This window comes from Canis lupus, chromosome 12 (assembly GCF_003254725.2).
Source record: "Canis lupus dingo isolate Sandy chromosome 12, ASM325472v2, whole genome shotgun sequence".
NCBI classification, from domain to species: Eukaryota; Metazoa; Chordata; class Mammalia; order Carnivora; family Canidae; genus Canis; species Canis lupus.
Window position 1 is genome coordinate 33,217,329 of NC_064254.1, and position 22,844 is coordinate 33,240,172.

Sequence of the window (22,844 nt, forward strand, 5' to 3'; positions counted from 1 at the left end):
CTTTGTGCCACCCAGGCACACCCCCCCCCCCAAATTCCTTTAAATTTTAGTGTGAACCTAAAACTGCTCTAAAGAATAGTCTTAAAAAAATTTTTTTTAAATCTTCATTAGTTAGCCTCACTATTTGCAAATTTCTAAGCCCTATTTAACATCTTTGTTTTATTCAGAGTTATGCCTACCTTTGCTCCCATAAGCCTATTTTCTTTGAGTAACAACTCTTCTACCTTGTGGTTTCCTATTTATGTTTTTGAGTTCATAGCAACAGGTTTGTAACTAATCCTTTAATGAAATTATAGTGATTCTCCCAAGACCAGTGACTAGAAGCCAAAGGATTCATCTAAAAATTAGGAAGAGAAAGAGCTGTTTTTTCTCTTTGTGGTTGGATATAATACCTTGTGCTCTTAGAGAAGTAAAGTTTGGGTTTTTTTTTTTTCTTTTTCCATAGAATGTTCTTGGAAAGGACCATAATTTGTATATTTTTATTTAACAAATTGTATATAATAATTATCTGCCAGGTACAAATTTCCTTACAAATGTTATCTAATTTCTCAAAATCCCATGAAATAAATATTTAATGATCCCCATCTTACAAAAGAAATTAGAAAAATGAAATAAATTAGCCAAAGTCACATGGCTTGAACATGGTAGAAAGGGGATGTAAACCCTTACAGAGATATAGACCATATATTTAATGTTTCATCTGTTTCCCTTGCATTTGTAAAATGTGAAAAATGAAGTAAATTAAAACTTCAAACAAAATAGTAACCCCTGACTTGTAACATTGGAGTACCATTCATTATAATGCTGGTTTGCTATGCTATTCATATTTTAAAAAGAAAGACAATCTCAAACATAATTTTCAGTGATTTCATCTTGTGATGCAAAATATAATTTTGGACTTTTTTTCTAGTTGGATTTTTTTTTTAAGATTTTTTTTTTTTTTCATGATAGACAGAGAGAGAGGCAGAGACACAGGAGGAGGGAGAAGCAGGCTCCATGCCAGGAGCCCAACACGGAACTCGATCCCGAGACTCCAGGATAGCGCCCTGGGCCAAAGGCAGGCGCTAAACCGCTGAGCCACCCAGGGATCCCCTCTAGTTGGATTTAAAGAGAAAGTGCCATTTACATTTATTCCCTGGAATTAATTATTAAAAATACTGTGGAACACCAAACATAGTACAGAAAATCAAAGTATTGTGGGGTTTTTTTTTTTTAAGATTTTATTTATTCATAAAGACACAGAGAGAGAGAGAGAGAGAGAGAGAGAGAGAGGCAGAGAATAGACAGAGGGAGAAACAGGCTCCATGCAGGGAGCCTGACATGGGACTCGATTCCGGGTCTCCAGGATTACACCCCAGGCTGCAGGTGGCACTAAACCGCTGAGCCACTGGGGCTGCCTTTTTTTTTTTTTTTTAAGATTTTATTTATTTACAAAGTATTGTTTATTTATTTTTTTAGAAACTAACCTAGATTCTCTTCCTTTTTTTTTTTTTTTTTTTTGAGATGTTTATTCATGAGAGACAGAGAGGGATCCCTAGGTGGCGCAGCGGTTTGGCGCCTGCCTTCGGCCTAGGGCGCGATCCTGGAGACCCGGGATCGAATCCCACATCGGGCTCCCAGTGCATGGAGCCTGCTTCTCCCTCTGCCTGTGTCTCTGCCTCTCTCTCTCTCTCTCTCTGTGACTATCATAAATAAATAAAAAAATTAAAAAAAAAAAAAAAAAAAAAAAAAAAAATCATGAGAGACAGAGAGGGGCAGAGACATAAGCAGAGGGAGAAGCAGGCTTCCTGTGGGGATCCCAATGTGGGACTTAATCCCAGGACCCTGGGATCATGCCCTGAGCTAAAGGCAGATGCTCAACCACTGAGCCACCCAGGCATCCCCAAAACATTGTTTATTGGCAGCACCACAAAAAAATAGTCAAAAGCATAGGTAATATGTAATATAATATCTAAAGTTAACTGTTACCTAACATTGAATTTCTGGAGAGATTTTTAAGATATATTTATTTATTTTAGAGAGAGATAGTAAGAGTGCATGTGTGAGCACACATGCCTATGGGAGAGTTACGGAAGAGGCAGAGAGAGAGAATCTTCAAGCACACTCCCTACTGAGAGTGGAGTTTGATGCAGGTCTCAATCACATGACCCATGAGATTCTGACCTGGGCTAAAACCAAGACTCAGACACTTAATTGAGCCACCTAGCACCCCTAGTTTTTTGTTTTTTTACAAAAAATTTACATAACATAAATGAACCATTTCACATATACAATTTAGTGGCATTTAGTACATTTCATGATGTTGTGCAACCATCACCTCTGCCTAGTTCCAGTCCAGTTTTATTACCCCAAAAGGAAACCCCACACCCATTAAACAATCATTCCCCATTTTCTTCCCCCCCCACACCAGCAAACAATAGTCTGATATATCCATTATGGATGTTTCATATAAAAGTAATTGTAGGGCACCTGGGTGGCTCAGTCAGATGTCTTCCTTTGCTCGGGTCATGATCCCACAGTTCTGGGATCAACCCCTAAGTCAGGCTCCCTGCACAGCGGGAAATCTGTTCTCTCTCTCCCTCTCCCCTCCATTGGCCAGTACTCTCTTTTTCTCTATCTATCAAAATAAATTCTTTTTAAAAAAAACATACAAACATACAAAACATGACTTTTTGTGTTTGATTTCTTTCACATCATTCAGTCCATGCTGTAGCATATATCCATCCTTCATTCCTTTTAGAGCTGAATGCCAACCCAAATTGATGGATGTTGGGTTCTTTCCACCCTTTGACTATTGTGAAGAGTGCTTCCAAGAATATTACAAGTATTTGTTTGAATTCTTGTTTTCATTTCTTTGGGTACCTAAGAGTACAATTTCTGAGTTATGTGGTAATTCTATGTTTAACTTTTTGAGGAGTCTCCAGATTGTTTTCCATAGCACTTGTACCACTTTACATTCCTACTGGCAGTGTTCAGTGGGTTCCAATATATCCACATCCTCACAAATATTTATTTTCTGTCGTTATGTTATTTTTATTATGGCCAACCTACTGAGTTGCAATGTGGCATTTCTTTGTGGTTTTCACTGGCATTTCACTAATGACTAACGATGTTGAATATCTTTTTGTGTGCCTGTTGGCCATTTATATACTTTCTTGAGAAATACATATTCAAAGAAGTGTGTATTCAAAGTCCTTTGCCCATTTTTTTAACTGGTTACCTTTTTGTTATTGGGTTGCAAGAGTTCTTTATATATTATGGAAACTAGACTGTTATCAAATATATTATTTTCAAATATTTTCTTCAATTATGGGTTGGTTGCCTTTTTACTCTCCTAATAGTGTCCTTTAATGCACAGGGCATCAGAAAAGGAATAAAAGTCTTAACACATTTTTTAAATAAAAGGGTCTTATAAATTAAGACCAATATATTCAACAGTTATTTTCATATTAAAATTTTTAAATCAGTAACACTTTTAAATGATGTAACTTAACCGTTTTTTTAATTGAAAGAAATGTTAGGGTTATGAGTACCACCAATACAGTCTTCTTGGAATCATAAATTTACCACATGCAATGGGAGAAAATCCCCATGGCAAGGGAGAAAAAAAGTATTTTTTTTTAACTTATGTAATGTATATATCTGTTACCGTAGATTCTCATGCCTGATATCTATGTATCTGTCTATATCAATATGTATAATTCATAGTCCTCACAGAGGCTTAGCATAAAAACTTTACACTGAAGAGATCTAAATTTAATAAATACTAATATAAGCTTCTTGAATTATCATTGGTAACATATTTTTAAAACTAGGCATAAAATCTAATCTCTCCCTCTTCCGTTTAACCACTTAACTGATAACAAAGAAAAAATAATAAATTTTATTATCTTTAATCAGTATTGGCACATATGCTTTTAATGGAAAGTAAGGTTTTATCCCCCCTCAAAAGATTTTCCTGCAAAAAAAGAGGACTTTACTTTCTGTTAAACATGATGTTATTGAGTGCTCTCTCAACTTTATTTTGAACACAAATAAGGGGGGGAATCTATCGTCTTTAGTATAACAGGAAATAAAACCAAAGATTAGGGGTATATGAAACATTGTGGCAAGTAGAAGAAAGAGCTTCCTTAAGTGGCTTTAAAGAGCGTTCCAAAACAAAATTCTCAGGGAATAGATCTTTAAAGTTCTCATCATTATTTGGAAACACTTTAGAGAAGGCATTTTAGCTTAAAACACTTTAATCTGTGAGAGTGTTTTAAATTATTTTAAAGGTTACCTGACAAGATCAGTAATAACGGGAGTCAAAGATTATATATAAACATATTAATCATTATTGCTGGGATTGAACTTTGCACTGGCAAGTGTTGAATATCAGTGCAAACAAACTTTGTAAAGATCCTGTAAAATTAGCACAAAAAAAATCGTTATGTTGTGGTGATCACAAATATACCCTTACCAAACTAATGAAAAAGAGTTTAGTGTTAAGCAAATGACTTGTGATAGAATTTCCTATGAAAGCATTATACATGAATTCAAAAGGGCCTGCATTCAAAACACTTAAAGAGAAGTTGATGTTTGAGTTGAATTCAGTCTTCTCGAGAAATTAAGGTTCGAGAGAGTTAGGAGTTAAATGATGTAGGAGACTTAGCAATTCATGTTTGTCATTGATTAAAGTGAGATAGACCAGTGATAAAATAAATTTGACAAATCTGTTCACCTATGTCACATCCCAGTCAATAGATAGGACTTTTCCATTACTTCAGGAAATTACCTGTGTTTCTTTTCTTTCCACTTAGTTCTCACATTCCATAAGCAATCCTGTTCTGATTTCTATAACCATAATTTAATTTTATCTATATTTGAAGACCATATAGATCCAATAATACAAAATGTACTTTTTCTGCATCTGACTTGCTTCACTCATTGTTAGATTGACTCAGGCTGTGTGTATATATCAATTAATACTGAGTAGTATTCAATTGCGTGGTATACTAGAGTTCATTTATATGTGTTCTATTGATTATTTGGTTAGTTTTCATTTCTTGGCTATTATGAATAAAGAAACAAATCTTTTTGCAAACATAAGTTTTTATTTCATTGCTTAAATACTTAGGAATGGAATTGTTTGATCATAGAGTAGATTTATCTTTAACCTTACAAACACTGCTAATCATTTTTTTCAAAATGGGCATACAGTTTGAAACTCCCATCAAAGTATGAGAGATCCAGTTGGTCATATCCTTGCATTATATGGTTTTGTCAGTCTTAATTTTAGCCACAATGGTAGGTGTGAAGTAGTACTTCATTATGATTTTATTTTGCATTTCTCTGATGACTAATAATGTTGAGACTTTTATTTTAAATTCCATTTTATAGTGTTAAATTAGGGTTTTTTATTGTTTACTTATTAGAAGTATTTATATATTCTGGTTATAAGTCCATTGTCAAATATGTATATGTCTTAAAACTTTTTCTCCTACTCTGGAGCTTATATTTTCATTTTGTCAGTAGTGTATTTTAATGAAAATACTTGTTTAAGTTCAATTTATCTTTTTTCTTTTGATTTTTGTGATTTTTGTGCCCTGAGAAATGTTTGCCTATTCAAAGGTCATGAAAATATTAGCCTTTGTTTGCCTGTAGAAACATTAGAATTATCTTCTTTTACATTTAGGTCCATTGTCCATCTTGAATTAACTTTTTGAACATGGTTTAAGGTACAGGTCAAGATCTGTTTTTTTCAATAAGTCCGTTAAGTTGTTCCAGCACCATTTAGAAAATTTTTTTTATTGGGGCTCTTGGATGGCTCTGTTGGTTAAGCGTACGACTCTTGATTTCAGCTCAGGTCATGATCTCAGGGTCGTGAGATCAAGCCCCAGGTCAGGCTCTACATTGAGAATGGACTCTGCTTAAGATTCTCTCCCTCTGCCTCCCTGACTCATGCATGCACACTCTCTCTCTCTAAAAAATAATGATAATAATTGAGGTAAAGTTGATATACAGTGTTACATTAGTCTCAGGTATACAACATAGTGATTTTAAAATTCTGTACATTACTCAGTACTCAATATATTTGAGTATAGTCACCATCTGATCTATCACCATACACTGTTACTACAATATACTGACTATACTGACTATATTACCTATGCTATACTTTTCATCTCCATGAGTTGTTCTTTTTTTTTAAGATTTAATTTATTCATGAGAGACACAGAGAGAGGCAGAGACACAGGCAAAGGGAGAAGCAGGCTCCATGCAGGGAGCCCTACATGGGACTTGATCCTGGGTCTCCAGGATCAGGCCCTGGGCTGAAGGCAGTGCTAAACCACCAAGCCACCCAGGCTGCCTCCATGAGTAATTTATAACTGAAAGTCTGTACCTCTTTATCCCCTTCACCTATTTAGTTCATACCCCAAACCCCATCATCTCTGGCAACTACCAGTTCTCTGTATTAATGAGTCTGTTTATGGTTTTTTTAGATCCCACAATAAGTGAAATCATCTGGTATTTGTCTTTCTCTGTCTGACTTATTTCACTTAGCATAATACCCTCTAGATTCATCCATGTTGTTGGAAATGCAAGATTTAATTAGTTTTTATGGCTGAGTAATATTTCATTATATATATGCCACATCTTCTTACCCATTTATCTGTTGATGGATGCTTTGGTTGCTTACGTATCTTGGCTAATGTAAATAATGCTGTAATAAGCATAGGGGAGCATATATGTTTTCAAATTAATGTTTTCATTTTCTTTGGGTAAATATTCAGTGGTGGAATTACTGGATCATATGACATTTCTATTTTTCGAACGTTTTTATTATACAAAGTTTGTCATGTAATTGATTATTTCATTACTTTGTACACAAATATTCTTACTCTCCACAGAAGGACTGCTTAACTTTTTGCCGGTAATGGCAAGCACTAAAATCCTGATTTTAACAGAGCAGTAGTAAAAGTACCTGATTTAAGTTGAAAACAGTACACAGGTACATGGCTCTTACACTCAATTATCAGGAATATTACAAATGTTTTTTTATTAAAAAATACAAAATAAATTATCTGTCGGCATGGACAGTGACTACAGTAAGCTATTATATGTTGTCAACTGAAGCCAGTAACTAATGGTTATAGTGATTTTCTTAAATATCAGCCAGCGTTTTCTTTTTTTTTTTTTTAATGTTTTATTTGTGGCACTTTTATTTTTTTTATTTTTTTTATAAATTTATTTTTTATTGGTGTTCAATTTGCCAACATATAGAATAACACCCAGTGCTCATCCCATCAAGTGCCTGCCCCCCTCAGTGCCCATCACCCAGTCACACCCACCCCCTGCCCACCTCTCTTTCTACCACCTCTAGTTCATTTCCCAGAGTTAGGAAGTCTCTCATGTTCTGTCTCTCTTACTGATATTTCCCACTCATTTTTTCTCCTTTCCCCTTTATTCCCTTTCACTATTTTTTTATTCCCCAAATGAATGAGACCGTATAATGTTTGTCCTTCTCTGATTGACTTATTTCACTCGGCATAATACCCTCCAGTTCCATCCACATCAAAGCAAATGGTGGGTATTTGTCATTTCTAATGGCTGAGTAATATTCCATTGTATACATAAACCACATCTTCTTTATCCATTCATCTTTCGATGGACACCGAGGCTCCTTCCACAGTTTGGCTATTGTGGACATTGCTGCTATAAACATCGGGGTGCAGGTGTCCCGGTGTTTCACTGCATCTGTATCTTTGGGGTAAATCCCCAACAGTGCAATTGCTAGGTCATAGGGCAGATCTACTTTTAACTCTTTGAGGAACCTCCACAGTTTTCCAGAGTGGCTGCACCAGTTCACATTCCCACCAACAGTGTAAGAGAGTTCCCTTTTCTCCGCATCCTCTCCAACATTTGTGGTTTCCTGCCTTGTTAATTTCCGCCATTCGCACTGGTGTGAGGTGGTATCTCATTGTGGTTTTGATTTGTATTTCCCTGATGGCAAGTGATGCAGAGCATTTTCTCATGTGCTTGTTGGCCATGTCTGTGTCTTCCTCTGTGAGATTTCTGTTCATGTCTTTTGCCCATTTCATGATTGGATTGTTTGTTTCCTTGCTGTTGAGTTTAATAAGTTCTTTATAGATCTTGGATACTAGCCCTTTATCTGATAGGTCATTTGCAAATATCTTCTCCCATTCTGTAGGTTGTCTTTGAGTTTTGTTGACTGTTTCTTTTGCTGTGCAAAAGCTTATCTTGATGAAGTCCCAATAATTCATTTTTGCTTTTGTTTCTCTTCCCTTCATGGATGAATCTTGCAAGAAGTTACTGTGGCCAAGTTCAAAGAGGGTGTTGCCTGTGTTCTTCTCTAGGATTTTGATGGAATCTTGTCTCACATTTAGATCTTTCATCCATTTTGAGTTTATCTTTGTGTATGGTGAAAGAGAGTGGTCTAGTTTCATTCTTCTGCATGTGGATGTCCAATTTTCCCAGCACCATTTATTGAAGAGACTGTCCTTTTTCCAGTGGATAGTCTTTCCTCCTTTGTCGAATATTAGTTGACCATAAAGTTGAGGGTCCGCTTCTGGATTCTCTATTCTGTTCCATTGATCTATGTGTCTGTTTTTGTGCCAGTACCACACTGTCTTGATGACCACAACTTTGTAGTACAACCTGAAATCTGGGATTGTGATGCCCCCAGCTATGGTTCTCTTTTTTAATATTCCCCTGGCTATTCAGGGTCTTTTCTGACTCCACACAAATCTTAAAATAATTTGTTCCAACTTTTTGAAGAAAGTCCATGGTATTTTGATAGGGATTGCATTAAACGTGTAAATTGCCCTGGGTAATATTGACATTTTCACAATATTAATTCTTCCAATCCATGAGCATGGAATATTTTCCATCTCTTTGTGTCTTCCTCAATTTCTTTCAGAAGTGTTCTGTAGTTTTTAGGGTATAGATCCTTTACCTCTTTGGTTAGGTTTATTCCTAGGTATCTTATGCTTTTGGGTACGATTGTAAATGGGATTGACTCCTTAATTTCTCTTTCTTCAGTCTCATTGTTAGTGTATAGAAATCAGCCTTTTCTTTAGTCATTTCCTCCACCTGATTTCTTTCAAGTCCTTGTTGAAGAGCACTTCCTTGAGCTTCCGCTCCCAGTTCATTATTAATGGTAAAGCACTAGTCTAGGAAATAGACCATGCCACTTCCCATACCGCCTGCATTCCATCCGTTCCTCCCATTCCTGGGTCCTCCTCTTCTTTAGGAATTTCGATGACTACAACTTCTGCTGTATTTAACAGAGAGGCCACTCCAGCAGCATCCAAGAAGGCAGTTCTCAACATCTTAGTTGGATCTAGGATTCCTTTTTCCACCATATTCACAAAATCTCCAAGCATAGTGTCATAACCAATTTCTGAGGAACTCTGCCTAATTCTCTCAACTATCAATGATCCTTCAATACATACATTCTTAGCAATGGTTATTGCAGGAATTTTGATTTTTCTCAGTAATTTCTTTACCAATTTTTTTATCTTCATTAGCTGGAGTTACTGAATCCAAGCCTGGAATACACTAAAGCAGAGCACAACCCCATCCCAAAATAATGCCTCCTGCAACAGCAACTCAAGTAGCATTGAGGGAATCTGTAATTGTCTTCATTTACTTCAACATCACTTATCCTACCAGCCTTCAGCATAGCTACTCCATCTGAGAGTTTTGCCAGACATTCATTCAGCTTTTACTTTTCATATTCCCTAGTTCTGATATCTGACTGTTAGTGATTTCTTGAATACATTTTTCATTTGAGCCTTGTCATCTTTTCTTTATAAGAACATGGTATCATATTTGAAAACAATGATCTTTCCAACTTTTCCTAAGTTATGAGGCTGAGCATCTTCAAGATTTATCAGTTTTGTTTGTTTTGCCAGGGCAGTAGCAATGGTGGTGCCATCCCCAGCCTCTTCATTTGTGTTATTGGCAACACTTTGAACATTATTTTTATATTTATCTGTTAAATCAGTTGACTTTGAAACAGTCATCCCATCTTTTGTTACTTTGGAACTTCCAACTCTGATCAGTAATCATGTTCTTCTCTTTGACCTTGTAGTAATGGCTACAGCATCAACTAAAAGGTAAAGTGTATACTTTGAAGCATTAAGGATCAGGCATCTGCACCAAATTTTACATATTTGGCATAGGCCTGAGTGAGATGAAGAGCCAGTGCTCTGGACACTGACCTTTTTTTGGCAAAGGTTTGGATAATTGAAGTATTTCTGTGGGGCAGTGGCAGGCTGTGCAGGCAAGGCAGACAGGCTCTAGGAGGAGGCAAGTCTGACATTTTTATTTTTAATCTCTTGAGAAATCTCTATACTGTTTTCCACGATGGTTGCACCAACCTATATTTTCACCACCAATATACAAGGACTTCCTTTTCTCCACATCCTCACCAATATTTGTTTTTTAGTTACTAGCCATTTTGACTGGTATTAGGTGGTAGATTTGCATTTCTGTGATGATTAGTGATGTGGAATATCTTTTCATGTCTTTTGGCCATCTGTATGTCTTCTTTGGAAAAATGTTCATGCCCTCTACCCATTTTTAATTGGATTCTTTGTTTCTTTGTGTTGAGTTATATAAGTTCTTTATATATTTTGGATATTAACCCCTTATCAGATACTTTTTTAAAGATTTTATTTATTTATATGAAAGAGAGAGCATGGTGGGAGAAATTGGCAAGGGAGTAGGGGCAGATGGATGGAGAGGAACAAGCCGACTCCCCACTGAGCAGGGAGCCCCATCCAGGGGACCCTGAGTTTATGACCTTAGCTGAAAGCAGATGCTTAACTGACTGAGCCACCCAGGCATCCCCCCCCATAAGATGTATTATTTGCTATTATCTTCGTCCATTTAATAGATGGCCTTTTTGTTTTATTGATGGTTTCCTTCATTATGCATAAGTCTTTTAGTTTGATGTAGTCCCAAAAGTTTAATTTTGCTTTTGTTTCCCTTGATGAGGAGACATATCCATAAACATATTGCCTAAGGCCAATCTCCAAGAGATTATTGCCTGTGTTTTATTTTATCTTTGTGTCTGTTATAAGCAAATGGCCTAGTTTTATCTTTCTGAATGTAGCTGTCAAGTTTTCCCAGGATTTTTTAAAGAGATTGTCTTCTCCTATTTGTATATTCTTACTCTTGACCATATGAGCATGATTTTGTTTCTGGGCTCTCTCTCCTGTTCTGTTTATCTGTGTGTCTGTTTTTATACCAGTACCATATAATTTCAGTTACTATAACTTTGTAGTATATCTTAAAATCTGGGATTATGATATTTACAGCTTTGTTTTCAACGTTGCTTTGGCTATTCAAAGTCTGTTGTGGCTCCATACAAATTTTAAGATTTTTTATTTTGATACTGTGGAAAAAAAGTATTGGTATTTTGATAGGGATTGCATTGAACTATACATTGCTTTTGGTAGCATGGATGTTTTAACAATATTAATTCTTCCCATTCATCAGCATGGAATAGCTTTCCATTTGTTTGTGTCATTTTCAGTTTCTTTTATGCCCCATAGTTTTCAGAGTACAGGTCTTTTACCTCTTGGTTAAATTTATTTCTAGGTATTTTATTCTTCTTGGTGCAATTGTGCATTCCAACCTTATAGCTAAAGGAGCTAGTAAAGAAAGTCTAAAGATAGTAGAGGGAGGAAATTGGAGTGAAAATAAATGAAGTTGAGACTAAGCAATTGAAAAGATCAGTGAAATCAAGAGCTGGTTCTTTGAAAAAATAAACAAAATTCATAAACCTTTAGCTAGATTTATAAAGAAAAAAAGAGAGAGGACTCAAATCAGAAGTAAAAGAGGAGAAATAACAACTGATACCACAGAAATACAGAGGATTATAACAGAACATGAAAAATCATATACCAACAAATTGGACAACCTAGAAGAAAGGGGGTAAATTCTTAGAAACTTAACAATCTTCCAAATCTGAATCAGAAAGGAATAGAAAATTTGAACAGATCCACTACTAGTAATGAAATTGAATCATTAACCAAAAAACTCACAACAAAAAGTCTAGGACCAGATGTCTTCAAAGGTGAATTCTACCAAGCATCTGAAGCAGAATTAAGAACTAAGAATTAATTTCTTCTATTCCAGAAAGTAGAAGAGCTTACAAACTCATTCTGTGAGGCCAGGATTACCCTGATATCAAAATCAAAGACACTACATAAAAAGGAAAACTACAGGGATTTCTGGGTAGCTCAGTTGGTTAAGTGTCTGCCTTCGGCTTAAGTCATGATCTCAGACTCCTGGAATCAAACCCCACATTGGGCTCCCTGCTGATTGGGGAGCCTGCTTCTCTCTCTTCTCTCCCTATCATGCTAGCTTTCGCTCTCTCAAATAAATAAATAAAAATCTGAAAGAGAGATGAAAAAAGAAAAAGAAAGAAAAGAAAAAGAAGAAAAAGAAAGATAAGCATCTGAAGCAGAATTAAGAACTAAGAATTAATTTCTTCAATTCCAGAAAGTAGAAGAGCTTACAAACTCATTCTGTGAGGCCAGGATTACCCTGATATCAAAATCAAACAAAGACACTACAATAAAAGGAAAACTACAGGGATTTCTGGGTAGCTCAGTTGGTTAAGTGTCTGCCTTCGGCTTAAGTCATGATCTCAGACTTCTGGAATCAAGCCCCACATTGGGCTCCCTGCTGATTGGGGAGCCTGCTTCTCTCTCTTCTCTCCCTATCTTGCTAGCTTTCGCTCTCTCAAATAAATAAATAAAAATCTGAAAGAGAGATGAAAAAAGAAAAAGAAAGAAAAAAAAGAAAATAAATAAAAATCTGAAAGAGATGAAAAAAGAAAAAAGAAAGAAAAGAAAGAAAGAAAAAAAAAGAAAAAGAAAAGAAAACCAAATTTAACAGTACCTTAACAGTATCACTCACTGCTGTCCCTGGGACTTATTCTAGGGATGCAAGCATGGTTTAGTATTCATAAATCAATTAATGTGACACATCACATTAATAAGACGGAGGATGGGGATCCCTGGGTGGCGCAGCGGTTTGGCGCCTGCCTTTGGCTCAGGGCACGATCCTGGAGGCCTGGGATCGAATCCCACGTCGGGCTCCCTGCATGGAGCCTGCTTCTCCCTCTGCCTGTGTATCTGCCTCTCTGTCTCTCTCTGTGTAACTATCATGAATAAATAAATAAAATCTTTAAAAAAAAAAAATAAGACGGAGGATGAAAGCCATATAATCTTAATAGATGCAGAAAAAGCATTTGACAAAATATAACAACCATTCATGATAAAACTTCCAGCAAAGTGGTTTTAGAAAGAACATACCTTAACATAACAAAGGCCATATATGAGAAGAAACTCACAGCTAATATCATACTCAGTAGTGAAAAACTGAAAGCTTTTCCTCTAAGATCAGGAAAAAGAAAAGGATGTCAACTCTCACCACTTTTATTTAACATAGTACAGGAAGTCCTAGCCACACTATCAGATAGATAATAGAAATAAAATGCATTAAAGTTGGTAATGAAGAAGTAAATCTGTCACTATTTGCCAGTGATATGATAATATATAAAGAAAACTCTAAAGACTCCACTAAAAAACTATTAAAAGTAATAAATGAATTCAGTAAAGTTGCAGGAGACAAAATTAATATACAGAAATCTGTTGCATCTACATACACTAATAACAAAGTAGCAGAAAGAGAAATTAAGAAAACAGTTCCATTTATAATTCCAGCACCATTTTCTTTTATTTTTATTTTTTTATTTATGATAGTCACAGAGAGAGAGAGAGAGAGGCAGAGACACAGGCAGAGGGAGAAGCAGGCTCCATGCGCCGGGAGCCTGACATGGGATTCGATCCCGGGTCTCCAGGATCGCACCCTGGGCCAAAGGCAGGCGCCAAACCGCTGTGCCACCCAGGGATCCCCCGTTTTCTGAATAGACTTTCTTTTATTGAAATGCTCTTAGCATCTTTGTTGAGGATCATTTGACTAATAAATTGAATTACTTCTTGGCCTTCTTTTCTGTTTCTTAGATCTCTTATATAGCTTCATATTAATACCCTAACTTGATTATGTTGTTGTAGTAAGTCTTGCACTCAGATAGTTAGTTGTACATTCTCCAATTTTTTTTCTTATTTTTTGAGATAGTTTTTTCTCTTCCAGATCACTTGTATTTCCATATAAATTTAAAATCAGCTGTTAAATAGTGGTTTTCAACCTTGATTGTACATTAGAATCATCTGAGGAACTTTAAAAATTACCAATGCTAAATGAGGCCCAGACATGGGTAATTTTTTTTTTAGTTCGCCAAGTGATTAACAGGGTTTTAGGCCATTACCTAAGAAAGAGCATTCTGCTAGGAAGAGAGAGAATTAAAATCTGGCTTGTCTTCATTAGAGTCAGGTTGCATTCTCCTTTGGAAGCAGCATCTTTTTGATATTTGTACTTTTTAAAACTGCTAAAGGGATTTTAGCTGGACCCTGGATTCTAATTTACAGCAACCAGTAAGAAGACTAGAGGGTCAAGGAGTTCTTAGCCTTTCTTGAGATTTTAAGATCATAAGGATGTATTTTCAATCATATCAGTGCTTTTTATGCTTAAGAAGAGGGAAAGAGTTAGAAATAACTTTCATAGGGATTCTTTCCCCCTCAAAGATCTCTTTGCGATGATGAGTTATTTACGCAAGACATTATGAACTTTGCATTTTTACGGAGAGGTATTCATCTCTAAAACTACTTCATCTGGTACTCCTCTAATATATATGTATAGTATGTATATGTGAACCTTAATATATTAAGCTACATTTTTCTTAATAAAGTAGATCTACTTTCTGAATACATATTGTTTATAGTATTTAATTTGATACTTTTTATTGCCTGTTTTGCAAGGTTTGGGCAGACTTCCAGTGTTACTGTGATTATTAACACAATGTATTATAGCTTCTATATATACATAGAAGTCTCTCTATATATAAAGAGAGAGAATATATGTACCTCCAGTATTTTCAGGAAATAAGTTTATCCCAAAGTACATTTTTTTGTTTTCTGATATGTGATCCCAAAATGTTAACTCTTACCTTAAATTATTTTTAACCATTTTATTATCTTTTTAAGATTTTATTTATTAATTTTGAGAAGGGGAGAGAGAAGAGAGAGCACAAGAGTAGGGGTAAGGAGAAGCAGACTCCCCATTGATCAGAGAGCTCCATACAGGGCTCAATCCCAGGACCCTGGAATCATGATCTGAGCCGAAGACAGAAGCTTACCAGACTGGGCCACCCAGGCACCCCTATTTTTAACCTTTTTTTTTTATTGGAGTTCAGTTTGCCAACATATAGCATAACACCCAGTGCTCATCCCGCCTAGTGCCCCCCTCAGTTCCCATCACCCAGTGCCCCCCTCAGTTCCCATCACCCAGTCACACCCACCCCTTGCCCACCTCCCCTTCCACTACCCCTTTTTCATTTCCCAGAGTTAGGTGTCTCTCATGTTTTGTCACCCTCACTGATAATTTTCACTCATTTTTTTCTCCTTTCCCCTTTATTCCCTTTCACTATTTTTTATATTCGCCAAATGAATGAGACCATATAATGTTTGTCCTTCTCCGATTGACTTACTTCACTCAGCATAATACCCTCCAGTTCCATCCACGTTGAAGCAAATGGTGGGTATTTGTCATTTCTAATGGCTGAGTAATATTCCATTGTATACATAAACCACATCTTCTTTATCCATTCATCTTTCGATGGACACCGAGGCTCCTTCCACAGTTTGGCTATCGTGGACATTGCTGCTATAAACATCGGGGTGCAGGTGTCCCGGTGTTTCACTGCATCTGTATCTTTGGGGTAAATCCCCAGCAGTGCAATTGCTGGGTCATAGGGCAGATCTACTTTTAACTCTTTGAGGAACCTCCACACAGTTTTCCAGAATGGCTGCACCAGTTCACATTCCCACCAACAGTGTAAGAGAGTTCCCCTTTCTCCACATCCTCTCCAACATTTGTCGTTTCCTGCCTTGTTAATTTTCCCCATTCTCACTGGTGTGAGGTGGTATCTCATTGTGGTTTTGATTTGCATTTCCCTGACGGCTGGTGATGTGGAGCATTTTCTCATGTGCTTGTTGGCCATGTCTATGTCTTTAGTGAAATTTCCATTCATGTCTGTTCTTTGGAATTAGAGTAATCAATGCATGTATGAATGTTCAAAGCATCAAGTGCCATGTGGTTCATGTCTTTTGCCCATTTCATGATTGGATTGTTTGTTTCTTTGCTGTTGAGTTTAATAAGTTCTTTATAGATCTTGGATACTAGCCCTTTATCTGAGAGGTCATTTGCAGATATCTTCTCCCATTCTGTAGGTTGCCTTTTAGTTTTGTTGACTGTTTCTTTTGCTGTGCAGAAGCTTTTTATCTTAAGTCCCAATAATTCATTTTTGCTTTTGTTTCTCTTGCCTTCATGGATGTATCTGGAAGGAAGTTGCTGTTTTAAATGAAGCTTTCTAGTGTGCTTCATGGTCCCATACCCTCTGAAATAGAGTATGCTAGACCTAATTTAGCCCTTTCAAAACGACTTAGTTATCATTATGCGTTTTATTTATGTGCCCAAGGGTTTAGTACACTGGTGTCCCATCCTATTAAAAATGTCTAGGGGGGCACCTGGGTGGCACAGTGGGTTAAGTGCTAGACTCTCCCTTTCAGCTCAGGTCTCGATCTCATGAGTCTTGAGATCAAGCTCCACAGAGGGCTCTGCACTCAGTACAAAGTCTGCTTCAGATTCTCTCTTGCTCTCTCTCTGCTCCTCCCCCCAACTCACTCTCTCTCTGAAAGAAATAAATAAATCTTTAAGGAAAATAGTCTAGATATTAGATCCTCCATTAAAGGAATCCAAGTTATATTTTTAATTTATTTTGTCTGCTTTATATGGTAATATTCTAGGTTTATGTATTTAAAGGGGTACCTTTTTGTTTCAGTATCAAGTTCTCTTCTTATAACTGCCTAGTAAACTTATGTATACTTATATATAGTGTATATATTCTGTAATTCTTCTTTTTCCTTTGTCTCATTTTCTCTTCTAATATGCTGTGTATGGAAAAGTAAATAACTTATGCCAGGTAGAGTTGTATGTAATATAACCATGTGTATATAAAGGGCTTTAAAGTATCCTACCAAGAATACAGTGTAAGAACTTAAGGAATATTTGTTCAATAAACATTTGTTTATTTGTGAGGTGACTATTTGCTTCAAGTCAACATAGATAATATGATCTATCTGACATTTAGATTCTGCACTTAAGATTTGAATATAACCTGGATAGGCGTGTATAAAATTATTATAATAAACATATTATTAATGTATTATAATTATGCTAATAATAAATTTTATTACAATTACTACAATAAGTGCTATTATGATTTTATTATACACTAGTCATACAAATACTAATATATTGTTATAGTATAATAAGTTTATACTATAATAAATACTATTTAGCAATTTAAGCAACATTAGGGTGAACACAGATAAAGTAAACTTTAATTCTGTAAAGCATTGATAAATACCCATTTTGAATGCTCAGAGGCTTTTTTTAATCTTCTAGCTGTCTGCTAAATTTTGAAAAGTTGATATTGCCAAATAAGTGAATTTTTAAAAATTGAGTATATATACAAAATTTGTTTTACAAACATATATACCAAAATGGTAATATATACACATATATATTTACTCATCCTAAGTTTGAATTTGTAAATTTAATATTTTTTCTATATATGTGTTTTGCTCGAAATTAAGTGGTGCTGCCATCAGGTGGCAGTCATACCTTAGTTATGGCCACAAAATACGTATAATAGGCTTATTCATTACACATTGCATAGGATAAAATTATGTCAGCAGAAAACTTAGATAAAGAATTTTGTGTGGGCACATAGAGGAAAGGAAAGGCTTTCTGTTAACAAGGCATCTTTATGCAGGAAGGAAGAGGTAAGTGGTTTGAAGTACAAGATTTGGAATTTCTTAAATCTTTTTTTGAATCCCATGTTTATTACTTGCTAGCTATGTCATCTTGGCCAAGTAGTTAAGCACTTTCTCCCTGTTTCATCACTTGTTAAACGAAGACATATCCACTTCATAGAGTTTTTATATAGTTTAAATATAGCAGAATGAAAATATAGTGCTTATCATAGAGACTGGTAGATTGAATGCTATCAAGAAATGATAGTTAATGGGCTACTTAGGTGGCTCAGTCAGTTAAGTGTCCTAGTCTTGGTTTCAGCTGAGGTCATGAACTCAAAGTCTTGAGATCAAGTCCTGAGTCTCAAGGGATATACACTCCAGTGATTCTGCTTGAGATTCTCTCCCTCACCGTCTCCCTCCACCTCTTCCCCCTCCCCCACACTACTTGCTTGCTTGCTTGCTTGCTCACTTGCTCTCAAATAAATAAAATCTTTAAAAACAAAAAAAGAAATATAGTTATGATTGTAGGAATCAGAGAAGGGAAGGAGAGAAAGAAATCCAACTAGCCAGTTTTGCAGGCCCAGCTACAACTGCAGAAATCCAGAAGGCTTCAGGCTGTATTTCTTCACACTTTATAGCCCTCAGGAAAAAAAACATCTCTCATTAATAGATAGATGGATAGGCAGATAATCTTTCATCATCTTTCCTTTAGTGTTAGAGAAGAAGAAACAATTGGATAGTATTTGAAAGTACAGACACAAATTCCGTTCTTCTCATAGATGCCTCATACCTTCCTCTCCCTAACTCCCTCATTGACTCGTTTCTCTAAAGACCCAGTCTCATCTGCTTAGGGAAGCAAGTTTAGTAAGTCAGAAATTCAACTGGCTAAATCTTTAGTAAAATGTATCTCCAGTTTGTTTTCTGTTTAAAACCAAAGAATCCTAAATCATATTCCCTTTTAGAAAAGAATCTTAGATGTAATATAATCTTAGTATATATTATAATTTGTCTCTCTTCCCTATACCTTCCAAAAAAATATCTTTTCCATCTCCTTACTGTTGCTTCATACTGCTCCAATAGCTGACAGAGCCTTTCCTTGAATAATTAGAAATGAAAGGATCAAAATATAAATATGAAGGGATCCCTGGGTGGGTTTAGCGCCTGCCTTAGGCCCAGGGCATGACCCCGGGGTCCCGGGATCGAGCCCCATTTCGGGCTCCCTGCATGTGGCCTGCTTCTCCCTGTGCCTGTGTCTCTGCCTCTCTCTCTCTTTCTTTCTCTCTCTCTCTCTCTCTCTCAATCTGTTGTCTCTCATGAATAAATAAATAAAATCTTTAGAAAAAAATAAATACGATGAAAGAAATATTCAGCTAGACTTGACCAGTATTTATTAAGTACTTGCTTCTATAACATACCAAGATAGATGTTTTGAGAGATAACCAAAATCATCAAAATATATTTCATACTCTTAAAGAATATTACACATTAGGATTGGAGACAATTCACATATATAATTATTTTAAGGAAAAATACAATGAATATTATAATGGCAATTATAGTAGCTTATATTTATATACACTTACCAGATTACAGACTACAGTCACATACATTATCTTGTTTGTTCTTCACAATAACCTCAAATGTTGAACAAGTATTAGATGTAATTTGAAAATAAGTCATTTGAGGCTCAAAGGTGAAGTGCAGCGTCACAGTGCCAGTAGGTTGGTCAGTCAGTTCAGTTGGCATATACTTGCATACCTGACACATAGCTTGATATAAATACTGGCTGATTCTTTTTTTCCATGGGCTGAGCACTGTTCTTTGTACTAGGACCTAATGGTCAGTAAGACCAACTGAATCCCAGTCTTCAAGGAGAGTATATCTTAGATCCATAATGTAGACCTAAATTTCTCACTTCACATTTTTTTGTTTCTTTTATTTCATACAGTACTAAAACAGGGGTTTCTGTTGGGTTTCTCCCAACACACACATCTGGCCCCTCCTAGCAGAAGCAATGGACTCTGCTGCCTCTGAGCCAGATCCAGAACGTTGAGGAAAGAGGATAAATTCTTTTTTTGTTTGTTCTTGTTATTTTTTTTTTAATTTAAGTTCAGTTTGCCAACATACAGTGTAACACTCAGCGTCCATCTGATCCTGTGCCCTCCTTAATACCCGTCACTCATTTACCCCATCCCCCTACCTACCTCCCCTTCTGCAATCCTTTGTTTCCTAGAGTTAGGAGTCTCTTATGGTTTGTCTTCCTCTCTAACTTTTCCCCACTCAGTTTCCCTCCTTTCCCTTATGGTCCGTTTCACTATTTCTTATATCTTGCATATGAGTGAAACCATATGATAATTGTCTTTCTCTGATTGACTTACTTCACTCAGCATAATACCTTCCAGTTCCAACCACATCAAAATAAATGGTAGGTATTCATCCTTTCTCATGGCTGAGTGATATTCCATTGTGTGTGTGTGTGTATGTATATACAACTTCTTTATCCATTCTTCTGTTGAAGGACATTTTAGCTTCTTCCAGTTTCACTATTGTGGACATTGCTGCTATAAACACTGGGGTGTGGGTATTCCTTTGTTTTACTACATCTATATCTTTGGGATAAATACCCAGTGATGCAATTGCTGGGTCATAGGGTAGCTCTATTTTTGATTTCTTGAGGAGCGTCCACACTTTTCCAGAGTGGCGGCACCAGCTTGTATTCCCACCAACAGTACAAGAGGGTTCCCCTTTCTCCACATGCTTGCCAACATTTGTTGTTTCCTGTCTTGTTAATTTTAGCTGTTCTCACTGGTATAAAGTGGCATCTCGTTTTGATTTGTATTTCCCTGATGGCAAGTGATGTGGAGGATTTTTTCATGTGCTTGTTGGTCATGTGAAAGTCTTAGAGAAATTTCTGTTCATGTTTTCTGCCCATTTCTTGACTGGATTGTTTGTTTTTTGGGTGTTGAGTTTGATAAGTTCTTAGTAGATCTTGGATACTAGCCCCTTATCTGATAGGTCATTTGCAAAAAACTTCTCCCATTCTGTAGGTTATCTTTTAGTTTTGTTGACTGTTTCCTTTGCTGTGCAGAAGCTTTTTATCTTGATGAAGTCCCAATAGTTCATTTTTGCCTTTGGTCCCTTGCCTTTGTAGATGTGTCTTGCAAGACGTTGCTGTGGCCAAGTTCAAAAAGGTTGCTACCTGTGTTATCCTCTAGGATTTTGATGGATTCTTGTCTCACATGATACTGTATATAGAAAACCCAAAAGATTACACCTCAAAATTGCTAGAACTCATACAGCAATTTAGCAATGTGGCAGGAGATAAATTCTTATATGGGGGTGGTTATGAAAGGTCTAATGGAGGGAGGTATCTTTTCCTACCATTGGTTGACCTTTTAATTGTGCTATGTTATTCATATTCCCTTTTGGATTTTTTTAGGTACGCAGATTTTCTGAAGCATTCTTTTGTTTTGAACATCCGAGAGAAGCTGCTGTTGCATACCAGGAACTTCAGTGAGTAGTATAGCTCCATAGTTAAAGTGATTTTTACCTCCTTTTATGTAAGATATCTATCTCAGAATTTATCACACAGAGTATATGATATTTACAATAGAAGGAATTAGAATTTATAGTTCAGAAATTCCCTATTTAAATAAATTTGTTTTAATTTTATGAATTCATGGAAGACCCATTCACCTAACAGAAAGAAGCATATTGCCCTATTCTCCCCAAACCCTGTCAGGCCTACGGTAATTTTGGTAGTCCCATACAGCTCTGGCTCCAGCCTTATATCTTTATTTTCACAGATCGGAATCTCTTATATTCATATTCATCATTTATATTCTCTTATATTCATCTCTTATATTCATCATTACATATTACAGATTTTCACCAGCAATCTGACTCATACTACCTTTTTGTTATGTAAGTGATTTACAGGAAAATATCCAGAATAGATGCTTTCCATTTTTTCTGAGTATGTTTAGATCTAGTTTTCTTTGGCTTTAAAGAATATTTTGAGAATATTGTGCTGAGTAAAAGAAGTCAGACATAAAGAGTAAATACGTGATTCTATTTGTATAAAGTTCTGGAACAGGCAAAACTAAGGTGGAACAAAGTCAGAACAGTGGTTGTCTTGTTGACTTGGGCTGGGAGTTTGACTAGAAAGACATGAGAGAGCTCTCTGAGTAGATGGAAATATTTTGGATTATGTATCCATTTGTCAAAACCATACAGCTAAGATTTATGCATTTCAAAGCATATAAATTTTATCTCAAAAAACTACAAATAATAATTAAGTGTGGGTAGTAGGCAGCAAGTACAGGTAATAAAACAAGAAAAGCTAATGTTAATTGTTAAATGTTAATTGTTGAAGCTGAGTGATGGAGTTTATTATACTATTCTATTTAATTTGCTTGAAATTTTCCATAAGAAAAGGTTTTTTAAAAAGCATTATGTATTAGAAAGTAATATCCCTTGTTTTAAATAGCTGTTGTTGCTGTTGTTGTTGTTGTTTGTTTTAAAGATTTTATTTATTTATCCATGAGAAACACAGAGAGACAGAGAGAGAGAGAGAGGCAGAGACACAGGCAGAGGGAGAAGCAGGCTCCATGTAAGAAGCCTGATGTGGGACTTGATCCCCAGACTCTGGGATCATGCCCTGAGCCAAAGGCAGATGCTCAATTGCTGAGCCACCCAGGTGTGTCCCTTTTTTAAAAAAAAAAAAAAAAAAAAAGATTTTCTTAAATAGCTGTTAGTTATATTCACCAATATATGTAAAATAAAGTACAGCAGTAGAAATGGAATATTTTTTTTTCCAGTTGTATCAAGTCATTAGGAGATTTTTGGAGCTTTTGACATTTCTCCTATATGCTATTCTCAAGA

General features: G+C 36.0%; 1 protein-coding gene across 15 annotated transcripts in view; it reads left to right on the plus strand.

The window, feature by feature from the left end:
• The window catches only part of FAM135A (family with sequence similarity 135 member A), a 132,602-nt gene that overhangs the window by 79,180 nt on the left and 30,578 nt on the right, over positions 1-22,844 (plus strand). For all 15 annotated transcript variants that reach the window (XM_025444975.3, XM_025444978.3, XM_035697421.2 and 12 more), the window contains one exon: positions 21,400-21,473. In XM_025444975.3, coding sequence (XP_025300760.1) covers positions 21,400-21,473 — 74 coding nt within the window. The remainder of the gene's footprint in view (positions 1-21,399; positions 21,474-22,844) is intronic.